The 16,173-nt window shown below is 46.2% G+C and overlaps 1 protein-coding gene across 2 annotated transcripts in view; it reads left to right on the top strand.

Moving 5' to 3' along the window:
• Positions 1-16,173, top strand: part of LOC126517967 (multiple PDZ domain protein-like) — a 301,027-nt gene that overhangs the window by 70,949 nt on the left and 213,905 nt on the right. For both annotated transcript variants that reach the window (XM_055064300.2, XM_050167791.3), the window contains exons 13-15: positions 4,738-4,951; positions 7,030-7,316; positions 10,690-10,959. In XM_055064300.2, coding sequence (XP_054920275.1) covers positions 4,738-4,951; positions 7,030-7,316; positions 10,690-10,959 — 771 coding nt within the window. The remainder of the gene's footprint in view (positions 1-4,737; positions 4,952-7,029; positions 7,317-10,689; positions 10,960-16,173) is intronic.

Raw genomic sequence — 16,173 nt, 5'->3', positions numbered from 1 at the left:
ATATATTGTTAAAACCAGTACAATGTACTTCCATTAATTCGACTCCGGCTAATTTGATCATTGTTCATTCGATCCCGACTGCAGGTTGCATTCGGTGCTCATGCATTTCTATTGACACAAACTATCATTATTTTGATCCTAAAATTGTCCTTCGCTGGTGTCTGTCTCGCTGGAGCTTGAGGGACTGTGAATGTGTCAACTTCCATTGAAAATGCCTATTTTTGGGCTCCTCTAGAAACATTTTCAGGCAGCAACCGTAGTTCCCAATGTCTGGTTAAGGTATTTACCCATTTTTGACACTCATTTTTTTTTTCTCTGTCTTAAGATCTTAACTAGGGCTGAAAATCACCCACACAATCCAAAAACCATCTTCGTGGCGTTCGTATGCTTTATGGCATAACACGGATGTATTGCGGCGTAGCTGGCTTGGGAAACATGTCGTCGTGTGACACATATTTAGATGACTTTTCTTTCTAAAAATGGGCTGCGCGTTCGATTTGTTCTTTGTTTAGGAGCTTTAATGTCATTTCTATGTTAGTTTTCTACTTTGGACACATAGAAAGTGGGCCTGTGTTTGATTTGGAGGATGTTAGAATTAGTAAAATGCTGCGAAATGAGTGAGCGGTGTGTTCTTGCGCTTTTCCTACATCTTGTTTAATTCGACTGTTGAATAATTCTATCAGTTCCGACGGTCTCATCAAGGTTGAATTAACAAAAGTCAACTATATTGTTAAAAGTGGGTTCGATTGTATAGTATGTAATGAAGAAATTTTCGTGCCCAGTTTGACTTTGTGATGTAATGAGGTTCAATCAGATTGAGTGCAATATTATTGGAAAATATGCAACAGTACAGAATTCGAGAAGTGAAAAGCAATGAGCCTTGCATTGATTTTGTTGTATTGCTGACTAATGCAGTCACAGGACATAGTGTGCGAATAGTATCATGCACTGCAGTATTGGTGACAGCAACTTTCTATTGCCTTGAAGCAGTACTGACCTGCCATTTTCATGTTCTCATTGTTTGGAGACCCTAGAAAAAATACTGGCAAGCATTGAAGCAGCATAATTTACTATCAGACTTGTTTCTATGAACAAGTTCTGGTTCGGCACTCAGGAGCGGCGGATGTGTCGTGCTGTTATGTACACTGGCTTGCCCTGTTTCCATGATCGCTGCAACTGCCACACGCACAAGTGCAGCTAGAAGCAATGCACACAGCACTTTTGATTATCTTTGAATGAGCAACATTATCGTACCTAGCCTCTTTGATACGAGACATCGTCAAATTTTGATGTGTGCCGCCATCATAATTGTGCCGATGACGTCAGGTCCGGTGCTTGGATACCAGCGTTAGAATAAATAAATACATTTTACAAGTGTTTCTCAGCATTCATACTTGCTTATTAACGCGACAGCGTTAAGGAGCTCGTGTCGCAGAAAAGCCGGTGTCGTCGGCGTCGGCCATGAGCGAAAAATCCCGGAAGGCAATTCATAAATAAAAAACAACTTGCAAGATGGGCTGGGTGGGAATCGAACCAGGGTCTCCGGAGTGTGAGACTGAGACGCTGCCACTCAGCCACGAGTTCGATAGTTCAAAGCGGGACAAAAGTGCCTCTAGTCAATGCGGTGTTGCCTTGGAAGCGTGCCGTAGAAAGTTATACTGCGGTGCATATTGGTAATTATGAGCATGTAAATTACAGAAGTCACAGTTACACGAGTAGCGAAGTACGTTTCCGCTACATTTCTTCTGCGCTCTGCACACACGCAGAGCCATCTTGCGGCAAGCACAGAAGACCCCCTCCTCGCAATGTACGGCGCTGCCCGACTCGTGGCGCCCCACTCGCCCCATGATCGCGTCCGCCTTCATGGCGCGTCGGGGCCCGGCTATTTGTGCCGATCGCGACGTTTGGCTGGCGTAGCGCGTTTGAGTAGGCGGTGCGAACGGGGTGCGATAACGCTATCGCGTTCCACTCTTGAAGGCGAAGCTTAAGCGTCCTCCAATTTTGTCATTCTGTTACGTGGTGGAAGTGTCTAGCAGAGTTTCAACAACTTTAAAGATGCGAGTTAGTACTCCTCTTGTAGAAACTCGTTTGTATCGCGGGAAGGAAGGAAAAGACGATGGTCAGGTGCAGTTATGCACTCGTGATAAATAAAGAAAAATAACTTTGTTCTCTTGAACAAATGATGCCGGTTCTGTCTCGTTCTCAAAGAAAGGGGCCGACAACTGCATAGGATGTGTCTTCAGATGTTGGTGGAAATGAAAAGCCTGGGAGTTATAGTGGTAGAACCGTGCATGCTGTTTACAGATAAAGTAGTAGTTGTTACTGTTGCAGAAAGGCGTTAAGAATGGTATGTGGCACGAACTGGAGATGAAACTTTCGTAGTAGAGGTGTACTCATTAGGAGGCTTTATATAAAATTTGGTGAACTCGTCAGCCACATGGTGCTGGATTGTGTGGGGGCAGAAGAGCGAACAGCGTGCCTCTGTTTCGCTCATGTGGCCCGGACTGGCTGCGCTAGCTGACGGGACAGACGCAAACTGCAGGCGATTGCCAAGGAGGTGTGTCAGAGAGAAGCAGGGGATGTATTCGTACTTATAGGAGAAGAAGACAAAAGAAATAAGTTAAGGGATTGGCCGTTCAGGATCGGAACATATCACTTAAGAATTTAAAGGGGCCCTGAAACACTGTTCTAATTAATCATAGAACGGCTTCACCATTAAAGGGACCCTGAAACGCTTTTGACGATTTTCTACAAACGTACTGAGTCGTTAGAGTAGGTCCTTCTGACCATTAATTGACACATCTAAGTGCTCCGCGTAAAGTGTGTAATTTATTATAAGGCTTTAAAAATGCACATCGCTGCCGATCGCAGCACACTGCTCGGCGGAATTTTAAGCCGCCTATACCCATATGACCGAAATCACCCAAATGACGTCAGTGGGGTGTGCTATCCAGTTGGCTGACCAGGGCGCGTGATCGATAATTTTTCCAACTTTATGGTAAACAAATGATCTTCGTAATAGTTGGAATGTTAGTTGATTTGTTTTTATAAAAATAAAGTAACATAAAGAGAATGCACAAGAACAATTTTTCAGTACACTTAAGCACTTCCGGCATACAGCAAGTGTCGTCTGCTTGTGTTACAATGTACTCCATTTTGACAAGAGCTCCGCGGTCAGAGTCAGTCTGTCTTTTCGCGAGCACTATGATTCGACTTTGTTGCCTTGCGGACTGCAAACGTAGTGACTGGCAATATGTCAAGCTGCGACATCGTGTCCCTCTGCAAGGCAGCGTACGAGCGAACTGGCTGCTGCGCATCGGACATCCGCTATCCGATCGGCGCCAGGATTTGCACGTTTGTGGCCGTCACTTTACACCGGAAGATTACTAACGCAATAGCGTTTCGCGAGTCCGGTATTAGGGCAAACGCAAGCGCAAGGGGACTGGGTCTGGCCGCTTGACTGTGCCGTAACGGGATGAGCCATAAGATGAGAAGAAGGGCAAATGTGAATGGTCTGCACGGTGCAGCCACCTGGTGGCACAGAGCTCAACCATACACAGTAGCAGCAACGAAGTGTATTCTTCTTTGCTGCTGGTGTGTATTTTTCGCAGGAGTGTAATCATCAACACGTTGTTTTTATAAATGTTTAAAATGTTTTACACTTGGTTAGAGCAATAGTAGCTCTTTGTTTGGCTGGTTAAGCGCTGTGCCAACAAGTGTCTTGACCGTGCAGACCGTTCAGGCCGCTCATGTACGTTTACGCTAAAGTTCCTTCATCAGCTTGAGTTCATGCCTCCAGTCATTTGCCGAAATGACCAGATCGCCTGTCGTTACCGGAATACCAGACACGTTCGGCGCTACGACAGAATGCTCGCAACGCACGCTGCTTCGATAGCTCTCGCTTGGGGTCGACGGCCAAGCGGCTAGCGGAGACATCTCGCGCGGGCGGGGGCGGGCTCCAAAACAACCGGAAGTGGACGATGTGATGTCGCATCGTGACGCAGACCAGTGAAGGCGGAGCTTAGCCCCGCTCGCTCGGCGAACGAGTTGAGGAGGAAAAGCATGGCTAGGGAGGAGGGTAACTTCTAATCGCTTGTAGCTCCATTAATACGTAACGGTTCACTTAAATTGTGGTGCGAATGTTCTACTTAAGCTGTACCCTACGCGTCTACAACATTTGCCCGAACCGTTTCAGGGGCCCTTTAAAGGACGTTACCTCATGAATCTCCTGACATAAACATTTTTTGAATCCTTCAAGTATAAGTGGAGTTGGAGGTAGTTGTCGCACCGATGCACGGCTTCGTCTCTCCTTTCGTATCCACTAATGGGATGGGAGCTACACAGGGCAAGTAGGCAAGGCCCCCCCCCCAAAAGTTTTCATTTGTGTTTTTCTTCATGACTCTACTTCTGGTTCAGGTGTGTGCACCGCTCTCGTGACATGAGATAGGCACTGGAGCTGCCTTATGTTGCAACACCCCTGGAGCGTCGTCACCCACAGACAACAATTGGAGCACGTGGTTGTCATTAGCCAGAGGGTTCGTTGCAGCACCCTGTAGCAGCTGTGGTATCTACATTACGTAGCATGCCGATGCGATCTCCGAGACCACGCTCAGCAGACGCTGCTGTGTGTAGACTGGAAGTGTAAAGATGAAATAATTTGATAAAATGTTTGGTGATTGTAGTAGGTGCCCTGCTTGCTTATTACTATGTTCTTTTTGTGTGTGTGCGTGTGTGCAGGTGAATGGGCGGCAGCTGCTGGGTCTGCACCATCGCGAGGTGGTGGGTGCCCTGAAGCAGCTGCCCCTGCACGTGCGGTTGGTGTGTGCCCGTCCCTTGCCCCCGCCCCTTCCCCTGCACGGACCACCACCAATGAGCAGCGCCCGGCGATCACCCTCGCGGGCTGCCTCCGACGAGCCAGACCCCTTTGCGTGTGATGACGTCAGCTACATGGGTGAGTCTTGGATCACCTTTGCAGAGTCTGTCTGTGCAGCAGAGATGACGAGTACTGTTGTTAATTTTATGTTGCAGTCGAATATAAAACCCAAATTGTGCTTATGGAGTTGGCAACAGTGTACCGTCAGAGCCAATGTATATAACATGTTTACTGGAGCTCTACAGTTGTACCAATTGCTAAGCTCACCATGGCCCGTGTTTCAAAATCCCATGCACAGGGATTGGCAAACAGCGGGGGGTTTAGTTGGCTGAAGACCAACTAGGACTTGAAGAATGTTGCTTCTTGAAGCCAAGGATTCTGTGTAAACCATCCCAAAATTTGTTGACTGTGGCTACCACTGCCTTGCAAGATAGATCAACACAATAAAGCATGCATGCCGTATTGACTCGTCTAACATTATTTTTCTGAATTCTTACTGGGTGCTTTGCACGAGGCAGGCTTAGAGATACTCACTGAAGACTCAACTGCGTCTAGATTGTTATGCAACATGATGCAACCACTGGCGTCTGACTATGAACACATATTCATTTGCCGATCAGTTTCGAACACGGACAATGCCGCAAAAATGGCCGAATAATTGGGCAGCGTGAAAAAGGGAATTGTGACAATAAAATCATTCCCATTCTTTTTTAGAGCACCAGCACATCAATAAATTTATTCGCAGACTTTTGTTCAGCGTTGTACTCCAATAAAACGACATTTACTTGAAATTTCATGATGGGTGAGGCTGCAGGTGCAGCCCTATGTGCATCGTGGGTCGTTGCAAAGTGCCAATCCCTCACAACTTTGATGCTCGCCACTCTCAGTTTAGGCTGTGCTGCACAAAATCAGTTTAAAGCTCTATCGCCTGTATGGCCACATGAAAGCTTATCCTGCCCAGTAAGCGAGCACACAAACTTGTCGGCAGGCATTCACGGTCGTTGTCAGCTCTATACTACTACTAGTACTACTGTCAAATATAATTTAGTGCTTTTTTCCCTCTGAAGCTGTGGAAATAGTGAATTTGCCCTAAATACCAATGGGGTTTTCAGTTTAATGGTGGGCCATACTGTGCATAGTGGCAATTGTGTATTTCTTAGAAAGCATTGCTTTCCAGTTTTACTCCAGAAAACAGGGGGGTTTATCATTCTTATGGCAAGTGGATTCTGTGGGTTAGCGTCAGCTCGTTATAAGGCCAATCTGTGCTACAGACAAAAGTGGGGAATGCGCATCCCATCACTCGGCACCTTCTGGCACCGCTCCGTATGGTGCCAGAATGGCACCAGTAATATTCCTGGTCTATCACTGTCACATAACTCGGCACCGTAAACACGCCGGCTTCTACGGGCAACAGCGTTACTGGCACTGTGCCAGGACGGTGTGCTTGGCACTGGGTCAGAGGATGGGTCTTAATGCAAGACTTGAAGCCCATCGTACGAAAAGTTCATAACCGGTTCTGGACATGCATACTGCTGACACTGCTAAAGTTTAAAGCGCACTAAACTTTGGATGTTTTTTCTTAGAAAACTGAAACTTAACCACGAGAAAGCTCAACTGTCACGCCTTTTAACCGGCGCCCACCAGGGACATGCCCCATCGTTAGAATGAAGCGAGTGTCTTTATGAAGCCGTGAGCTTGCTGCAACTCGACGCTATGGCTCAGATCCTCGCCTTGTTTGGTTGCAGTGCACGGACTGATTGTGCCTTTCAGTTCATCACTCTTATTCAAGGTCATAACAAACTGGCAGCAAGCAGGCAGACGAGTGGGGACAAGCAATAGTTGACAGAAAGAAGGGAGAAAGAGTAAGCAGTTGAACCGCATCACCGCGATCGCTCGATGCTGCTGCATGAAAAGCTAGTGCAAGCGGTGCTGCTCTTGTTGCCGAGGCAACCTGTACGCAGAGGGGTGGCAACAGGAGCTGAAAGTACTAAGACTCCCCAACAATCCTAGCTGCGGGCAACCCCAAACCTGCACCTTGCTTAATATTAACATATTGTTATTTGGCACTTGGAAACAAAACTCATAGTTCTAGCGTAAAAGCATTTCTTTTGTTTGCGTGTCAACACTCCCCGGTTCGCCCATTCTGTGTTCCGCAGGTATGGCGCAGAGCCCTCTGGCGCAGCGACCCTCGTCGTCGTCGTCAGCGTCCCCGCCGCCACCCCTGTTGTCAGGCTCGCTGCCCGCCCTGGTCAAGGCCAAGTCGGATGGATCGCTGGCCCAGTCGGACTGGGAGGAGGGCTTGCCCGGCGGGGGCCCCCTGGTCAAGCTGCGGTCGCGTTCCCTCGAGCCCCTGACGGGCCTCGCCATGTGGAGCAGTGAGCCCCACGTTGTCGAGCTGCTCAAGGGGGATCGGGGCCTTGGCTTCAGCATCCTCGACTACCAGGCAAGTGGCTGTGCTCCACCGTTGCTGTGCACGCTTTGTCGACCAGCAATGGGCAAATAGTTGATCCTCCCCAGGGTATATTTCCAGGGCAAATAGTTGGATGATTTTAGCGTGTGATGCTCGGCTGACTATGTTAAAGAGTTTGACATGTCTGTTCTGGCATCACTGCATCATGATAATGCTCCCTGTCAGTACGCTTAGTCGCCGAGTGTTTGACACAAAACGGCATTGCTATAGTTCCACAATCCCTGTACTTAAGACGATCTTAGTATGGTTGACTTCCCTCCTTTCCACAAAAATTGAAACTGATGATAAAAAGTCATTACAGCAATGCCTACGACATCCAGTGACACGTGACACACTGCTTGGGCAAGCTCACCGGGTGCAATTTCTAACCGTTCCACCGGCATCTGACCGACATCTACAGCAATATGTATAGCTTTCCAAGGAAACTTAGTAAACATCTGCTGGGCTCATGTTAACTAAACTTCTCTTACTTAAGAGAGTTTCCTCATTGACCAGCGTTCTGGCTCCAGCCGCAGACGATAAGGATTGGCATGATAAACTACTGTGGTGGTGACCAATCAGAGCAGTCACTTACAAAGGGAATTTGTATGAGCATAGGTCCTTGTGTGCAGTGTCGTCCACTCCTAGGGGAAATACGTGAGCACGCGAGCACCACATGCGGCCGCTGGACAAACTGCTTGCACATGCGTGTTGCGAGCTAAAGGAGGGGCCTGCGGCATGTCGTCTGCTACTGTGAAGGCGCGCGCGAAACCTCGCCTGATTCTGGCGTCATAAACTTGCTTACACCAGAGTGCAGCGTGCCCGGCGGAAAGTTTTTCGTATCACCGTATGTCAATCGCTGGCTGTTATAGCTTGTCGCAGAACAAACTGCTCAAAAGAGTAAAGAAGTGCTTGTAGAATACTTACTACGTGACATGTTGCGCATTTGTGAGGGACGTCCTGGCGTTTTTCCTGACTGTGTTTATGACACGTCTAAGGTCAGAGGAGCTGAGGCGCATGTTACAGCTCGAACGTTTCGTACAATGTTTTCATCGCTCCTTTTCCTTGCATGAATCGTCTTTCTCGCTGTCTTCCTTGGCTTAGTGTATGCTCCCTGCTCAGCCAGTCCTTTTGCTGTAGAATCACAAACTGTGAACACACACAACTTCGCTGCTATAACAATGCAACCGCACCATCTTAATGAAGAATGGCTAAGTTGTGTTCAGCGGCAAAACGACCTAACATGAAAACAGACGTTAACACGCACTACGTGTGTCACTGACTAACCTCAGGAAAATTTTCTACTGCGTCGCTTTTCCCTATTAAATACATCGCAGCGCTGCTGGTAAAAAGTTGGGCTGAGCAGTGCTGATATTTGTTAGGAGTTTATTAGGTAATTTGAGACGAGTGGCACATAGGCATACCCACCATGCATACGACATGCCGTCAATAATGCGTTGTCAGATAATGCGTAAGCATTATTTCCAGTCCCTCATCTTGCACTCAGGTTGATGCAATGTGCTGCAAGTATTGCAATTACATGTTGCAATTATCAAATTGGTGAACCTAAGTAGTGGAAATTAATCTGAGCTTGGATGAAGTGATGTAATATGACTTAATCTTCATTACCCTTAAATGTCTTGATTGTACTTAATGTAATGTAATTATTCTTAATTAGGCTTAGGCCATCTTAGTTACACCTAGTTATTCATGATTAACATTAACCAAATTATTGTTAACCAATCATAATTAGGTTTAATTGTTAAGTACACTTAACTAATCTTGGTTAACCTTAATTAATGAAACATTTATTACTGTTGATTAGGCTTGTTATATTATCCTAGATTATTGTTAATTGTCCTCGTGGTTATTCGTTAGTGATCAGTAGGGGTGTGGAAACATTAAAATTTTCGAAATTTTATTCGAACACGAATAAAATACGGATACTTAGAATGTCAAATCGAATATCGAATAAGGATATGCACATGCATTTATTAGCAAGTTGGGTTAATTTCTTATGTTGGGACACTGTAATTGCATTGTCAATGTTAAAATCTAGTCTAGTAAGCCGTTATACTAAAACATTGTGTATTTGGCTCACGTTAACTTGGAAAATTTAGTAATTCCCACTAGCTGACCTCGCCAGCTTCTGCCTTATTACACCTCATCAAGTGCCCGTAAACTCGGAGGCATTTGACCCTGTGCCAATTGTCACTCATCACTTTTGCTGTCAAGCAGTAAGCTCAAAATTGGGGGGGGGGGGGCACCTGAAAAAAGAAAAAGAACGCCAAAGCGCACTCCCGCTGTTCACAAACCTATGCCCCTTGCTACTGAGAGGCTGGCTTTCCCGCAAAGTTTAGACGTTCAATGGCTAAGTGTGCTTTACAGGCGAAGTTCCGCTAGCAGCACGAAATTCACAGCAATATCGCCCCAGTATTCTTAGTTTAAGTTGAAACAAATGCTAAGAACTGTGTTTGCTCCCGCACTGCCGGCAATCTATTTGATTTGATTCGAATATTTGTATCTAACCGATTATTTGAACATTGTCGGATACCTTTTTATTAATTGAATACAAATATTTAAAAAATATAATGTTCTATAATAATTGAATATTCACACGCCTCACTAATTAGCAGTGATTAGTAATAAATTTCCATTAGCTCTTTTTCTCCTTTATTAGTCTTAGGGAGTCTTATTTAGTCTTAATTCTTCATAATTAACCTTATTAGTGTTGTACCTTAATTACTCCTAATGCCTCTTCAGTACTCGCTATATATAGCCATAATCATAAATCTCAGTAGTCATACATAGTCATAAGGCATTCTGATATATACCACTATGGGACCCCATATATACCTATGAAGTGCATCGTGTCGCATGTTACAGACAAATGAACAGGTTTTCGATGGAAGTAGCTCCATAATGTTCATGCATTAAAAAAAATTTTCTTTCACTACTTGTTCACCACTTGAAGCAGATTGTCGTGCCATGTGCCATAAGACACTCAGTGCTTTACAAAGGCTTACACGAAAAACAGGAATTCGCGCACGGCGATGCAAACAAAGCTACGATGCCAGTATCAGGTGAGGCTTTGCGTCTGCCGCCAGAGTAGCAGACGACTTGCCGTAGATGCCACCTCTGGCTCTAAACTCAGTTACACAAGCAGCTGTCCTGGTGACCGTGTGTGGCGCACAACGGAGCGTGGCTACGTGCTCGCATTTTTCCTAAGAGTGGGCAACCCTGTACAACTGTTACCAACTACATTTCTGTCACTTACCTTGAAGACCTCATACGTCTTGTGCCCACTTTGATTACGTGAGGTTACCAGCAGCAGTCCATTACACTTTCCACTGCCTTCTGTTCTCAGGACCCAATGAACCCAAGCGAGACGGTGATCGTCATCCGCAGCCTGGTGCCCGGCGGTGTGGCCCAGCAGGACGGTCGGCTCATCCCGGGCGACCGGCTGCTCTTCGTCAACGACGTGCCGCTGCAGCACGCGGGACTCGATGCCGCCGTGCAGGCCCTCAAGGGGGCGCCCCGGGGCATCGTGCGCATCGGCGTCGCCAAGCCGCTGCCCCTGCCACCACCAGACTCCATGGGCAGCAGCGCGCCCGTGTCGTCTGCTTCCTGTACGCAGGTGGGTGGCGCTGGGGGCCACCATCTCCGAAGGCCGCCCCTCCTCAAGGCTGAGAGCTTCTGAGCCGCAGCGGCACGGCTTGTCCTGTTCCTCCTCCTCCTCTTCTCGTCGGCCGTCACTGGCATTGGCTTACAAAATATGCCTGGATTGAGTGGTTCGGTAGAGAGTTATAGCAGACTGGGAGCCCTGTTCCAGCATGGTGTGCCATGAAATTGTTTGCGAAGATTGCTGGATGGAATACTGACTGATGAATGAGAACAGTGCAGAAGTAAAATGAAAAAAAAAAAAAAACAGGATGGCACACATCTCTGTGTGTTGTCTGTTTGTTTCATCCATCCAATTTTTGCGCTGTTCCCATTAACGGTAAACGAATAGGCCGAAACTGGTTGATATATCAGACTATTGTATCCATGGCCAGCATTGCTTCTCCACCATTACTTGTATTTCACATTGTAAATGATTGCAGTCTTCACTTTCTTAGCTCCCTGAAAGTTATGTGTAGAATTGGCACAGTTAATATGGTAAACATGCAGTTACATTAAGGAAAGGTTGCACTGTAAACCAATGAACAAAATGGAGCCATAAAGTTAATGAACAAAAGCTACACAACATGCTTTCAACGAAGCTTGTGGGCAAGTAACAAAGGCACCATCCGTGATTCGCATTGTAGTTGAAGGATTGCAGCACTGTAATGACCTCAGGTAGTGTGCTGCGGGAAACTGTATGCAGTAGACAGCACACGCACGGTACTTTTCCGCGTACGCGCGGTTGAGTTTGACTTGTCCACCGCACGTGCACTCAGTGTCGAACGCAGGCAACGCGCCATGCCGAGACTGAACGCCCACTCTGCTATAACCTTGCAATAGCAGTCTGACCAGATATGGTTGTTGTTTGCTGCATGTGGTAAGCAAGGTGCCTACATTCATGGTACAAAGTGGAAGTGGCAAAACGCTGCTCTGGATTTTGAACACAAGGTTTGACAAGATGCCAAGCTCTGGTACATATTGGTACAGTATTGGTATTGGAACATATTGGTACAGTAGGTGCACATTAATCCTTGAATTGGTGTCCCAGTAATGCCGTTGTCAATTTAAAGGCAGACATGAAACAACATTTTTGACATTTCGAGATGCCTTTAGATTTTGTTTCTAGTATACACTCGTTGAAACGGCTTACGTGTGGCAGAAGGAGAGTGAAGTGCACTAAGGGTACATCATACGTTACCTTATTTTTCGCTTCTTCTTCTTCTTCTTCTTTTGCATAGTTAGTAGACAGAAATTATGTTATGTATGCATGTTTTAATTTTTTAATGTTTGTCAACTTTGGCAATTTTTGCTTAACGTTCTTAGACTCAATACCAGAAGACCGCTTCCATCTCTTTGTTGACTCTAACACTCGTTCTCGAATGCCACAAATATTCTTCCAGTTCAGCGGTTGCCTGATGAGAGCATTTCTGTGTTACACGTGTATTTGAACAGGAAAATCAGAGTGGGCCCTAAGCTGAAGCTGCCTTTCAAACCAGACATTTATGAAGTCCATTGTTGCGTTGTGCTCAGTATTTTTCTGCTGTGAATGTGTGAGCTCTGCTTACCTCAGAATATTGGAATGAGCGAGTAGAAAAGACGTGCTGGCCATGGGATTCCAGTTGCACTGACATACTAAGACAGTTTACGCAGTGGTCACAACAGCGAGGTCATCTCGTGCACCATTTGGGCAGGTGCCCGTGCATGGGCTTGTAGTCCGTGTGCTTGCTTTTTGCCAGGTTATTTTGAACCCTGATCAAGGCATTCTGGAATTTGGCAGCTGATCCAGGAGTTTTTCTTCCTGCAGTTAAAGGAAAATATCTGGGATTGCTCTCTCACGGGCAGACATGAAGTTCATGAAAGTTACTCAAAGGGGATTGCAGAATTCTTGCGCAGACTGCTTATTCTCTTCTCTTCTTCTTTCTTGAGACACTTCACATCAGCTTCAATCCTTTAAAGGGACACTAAAGGCAAACAGCAAGTCTAAGCTGGCTAGCCCATTTGCTTGCTGTCTCGGAAAGCTCTCTCCGTTTGTTCTGTGCCAGTGAATGACCTTCATTTGCTGATAAACACGTCTTTTGAAGGCACCTGATAACTCCAGGAAACAGGAAGGTACGCCATCCATACATTGAGGCAGTGCAGGGGGCTCTGTGTGCCAGTGATCTCTGAAGCCATGTTCTGGCAGGCGCTGCCACTCCCCATGAGTTGGGAGGCAGCACAGAGAGGGCGCCATACTGCCGTACCTAACCTTGCCAGACTGGTGCGAAGAGGTAGCAATAACAAATTCTGCCGAACAATCCCAAGAAATTTGGCCAAGGCACATTCTGTGCCATGTTCGTACGGAGCACAATTATTTGCTCTGCATTGGCCACTGGCAAGGTGTTTCCAGATGACATACACCGCTGGGAGCTGGTTCTGAATTTCGTAACTGGTGGAGCCACCCCACTTTTGCATTTTTTTGCTTTTCTGTTAGTCGTTTGTGGAAGCTCTGCTTCATCAGTGTCACTGGCACATTTGTTTATTTCAGATAATCAATCTGTCTATTTGGAGTTAATCTTTGCATTTAGTGTCCCTTTAAGAGAGCCCTAATGCTGATCGAGAAGCACACTCTTCACAGAGTGAGCTCGAAGATGCGTGCATGTGCTTTTTGGCAGGAAACGTACTTTGCGCCGGCTTCATGATGCAGAATATTCTTAGCTTGTTGGATCATGTGGTGGCTTCTTACCAGCATGAATGAACCTCGGCAAATTCAACTGCTAAAGCTTTCGACAGCAGCTGTTGATTGCGCCTATGTGGTGTTGAGGTTTGTCTTGGAGGGTGTGCGAGGAGGAGGCCTGTTTCCTCAAATTCTGCAAGGAGAGGTTTGTGTGGGCTTCCGCTTCAGTATTATGACTGCACTGGAACTGTGCTGAGAGCGTTCCGGGGCAGTAGCCAGGGAGCGTTGAAGAAAAATTTTTAAAATGAGAAAGCACTTGAAGCTTAGCAACGGTGTTTTAGGAGTACATGGTGGCTAAGCCGTAATCTAAAGCTGATGCGTCATAAGCAGTTGCTGCCAAAAGCTCAAATTGCAGCGTTCAGGAGTTCTGGTCAGAAATGCGGCAGCACTCTTGAAAGGAAAAGCTGCGGTCTTAGGTTCAAAGTTTATTTGCCTATTGAATACATGGATGGGGGCGAAGGGGGAGGGTTAGCTGTAGAAAACAAAGCTGCTTAGGCAGCTTGACAAGTTCTTCAGCGTATTTTGTATGGACAGCAGTCGGCAGCAAAATGGGCATAAATGCAGATAGATGATCTGATATCAGTAGCATGTCATTGTAAATCGCTTGAACTAATCGGAAAACCGCAGCAGTCTCTGCAGGCTACTAATTCCCTGTGGTGAACAACAGAATGAAGACAAGGCCTAACAGGACAATTTTGATAAGTCACAACAACATATGCGTGCTCTGATAAAACACAAGAGCAGCAAAAGCAAGCAGGCAAGCTTTCTTCACACATGTGGACAAGCATGAAGAGATATTGAAACCATATGGCAAAACTTGTCTTATTGTCTGCCTTATTCTGTGGGCTCACAGAAAACGAGCTCTGCTGCAAGAAATATGGGTAGCCTTCAAGTTCATCAACTGGAGCGCCGTCGGTGGTATGTGTGGCTCAAAGGAGCAAGCAAACTGCGGCATTTTAAAGCGAAGCTTTCTTTGCAAACCATCCCACATTTTTGCTGACTGTGACTGCAGCTGGGTGCTGCTGCTCTTTTTGAATACCTGACCCACAGGATAGCACTCGTGTATCGAATCGGTTTACACATAGCCATCGGTACTACCCATGCGCATATGCTGGTTTCTGGTTGGGGTCCTTACGAAATTGCACAGTGAAACGACAGACAGATTAAATATTTTCACTGTAATAGATATGCACACGACTCCATAATTCCTTTATTAAAGCAAGGCTTTCTATGGCTTCTCAGCACCTGCTCGGTCGGCTTCTTGCCGAGTAAGGCAGGCCAATCCTGAAGATGCTGCAGTAGTAAACTGCATCGATCCCTGAGGTCATGTAATGAAAGCTGGGTCGATTGTGGAGACAGTGTAATCCATAGTTACATGGGTTACGTGGTTAGGGGTTATGCGGTTAGGGGTTACGCGGTTAGGGGTTACGCGGTTATGTGGTGGGGTCTCTGCATCTTGCCGTCTTGACAGAGAGGCAAGTAATCGCTATGCTGGGAAATACTGTGCACGTGATTACAGCATTTTCAGCATTTAATTGGCCGCTTCACGAAAGCCTCGTTTCACATAGATTTCGAAAAGTGCGTTGAACCTGCGTAACTTTTTTCGTTTTTTTTGTCACTGTGTGGTTCTAGAACACTGTTGCTGTGCTCATAACATGGGAAACGGGCAAAGCAGACTGTTTCCACTGTCTGCTGCTACGTCACTTGTGAGACTTCTGTCAGTAGAGCTTTGCCGTCTTTGACTGGGATCTGGCTCCGACGGGGAGTGACAGGGTCGGAATTCTCAAGGTGCTACCACTCTCGACTCTCCTGTACTTCGAGGGCTCGCATTTGTCAGGGCTGGCATGCCCCAATAAATGTGACTTTTGCTCTGCGACACATAAAAAAAATATATATACATATTGTTTTTCCTCTGTTTTGTTTGGCCAACCACTTGTTAGCTGGGAGGTTTGTCACGGAAATGTGCAGCCATTGTGAAAAATTTTATGAAATTTTGTTCTTGTTCTTTTTTTACAGCACATCTTTCTATTTTAACATTTTCTCTTCCTGCATTCCATGCTCTCTGTTTTTGTTAGTGTTTTTATATGGCAGCTAATTGAAGGTGTTTGCTGGTCTTATTCCACTGGCACCAAAAGTAGCTTTCTTTTCCCCAAAGGTAGCTTTTCCCCCAAATGGTTGCCACTTATTATCATTATTTCTTTGTGTGCGTGCGTGTTTGTGTGTGGCTAAGTGTTCTTGACATTTTACTCAGTGCCATTGAATAGTTGTGTAGTTGTTTACGCGGGCTGAAGACAGACGTATTGTGGCATAGATAACAGGCAGCGCGATTCCTGACCAATCCTGAATTCCCGTAGATTCACGAATCATTTTTTTGTTTTGCTACTGAAGCAAGGCAGCAGCTATTTTACTCTGTCCGTAGGCAACGCGGTTGGACAATTTACTAAATGTAACATGCCTCTAACACGCTCCTTTCCC

Source organism: Dermacentor andersoni, chromosome 11 (assembly GCF_023375885.2).
Source record: "Dermacentor andersoni chromosome 11, qqDerAnde1_hic_scaffold, whole genome shotgun sequence".
NCBI lineage: Eukaryota > Metazoa > Arthropoda > Arachnida > Ixodida > Ixodidae > Dermacentor > Dermacentor andersoni.
Note: the sequence above shows the minus strand (reverse complement) of the source record. Positions and strands in the feature narration are given on the sequence as shown.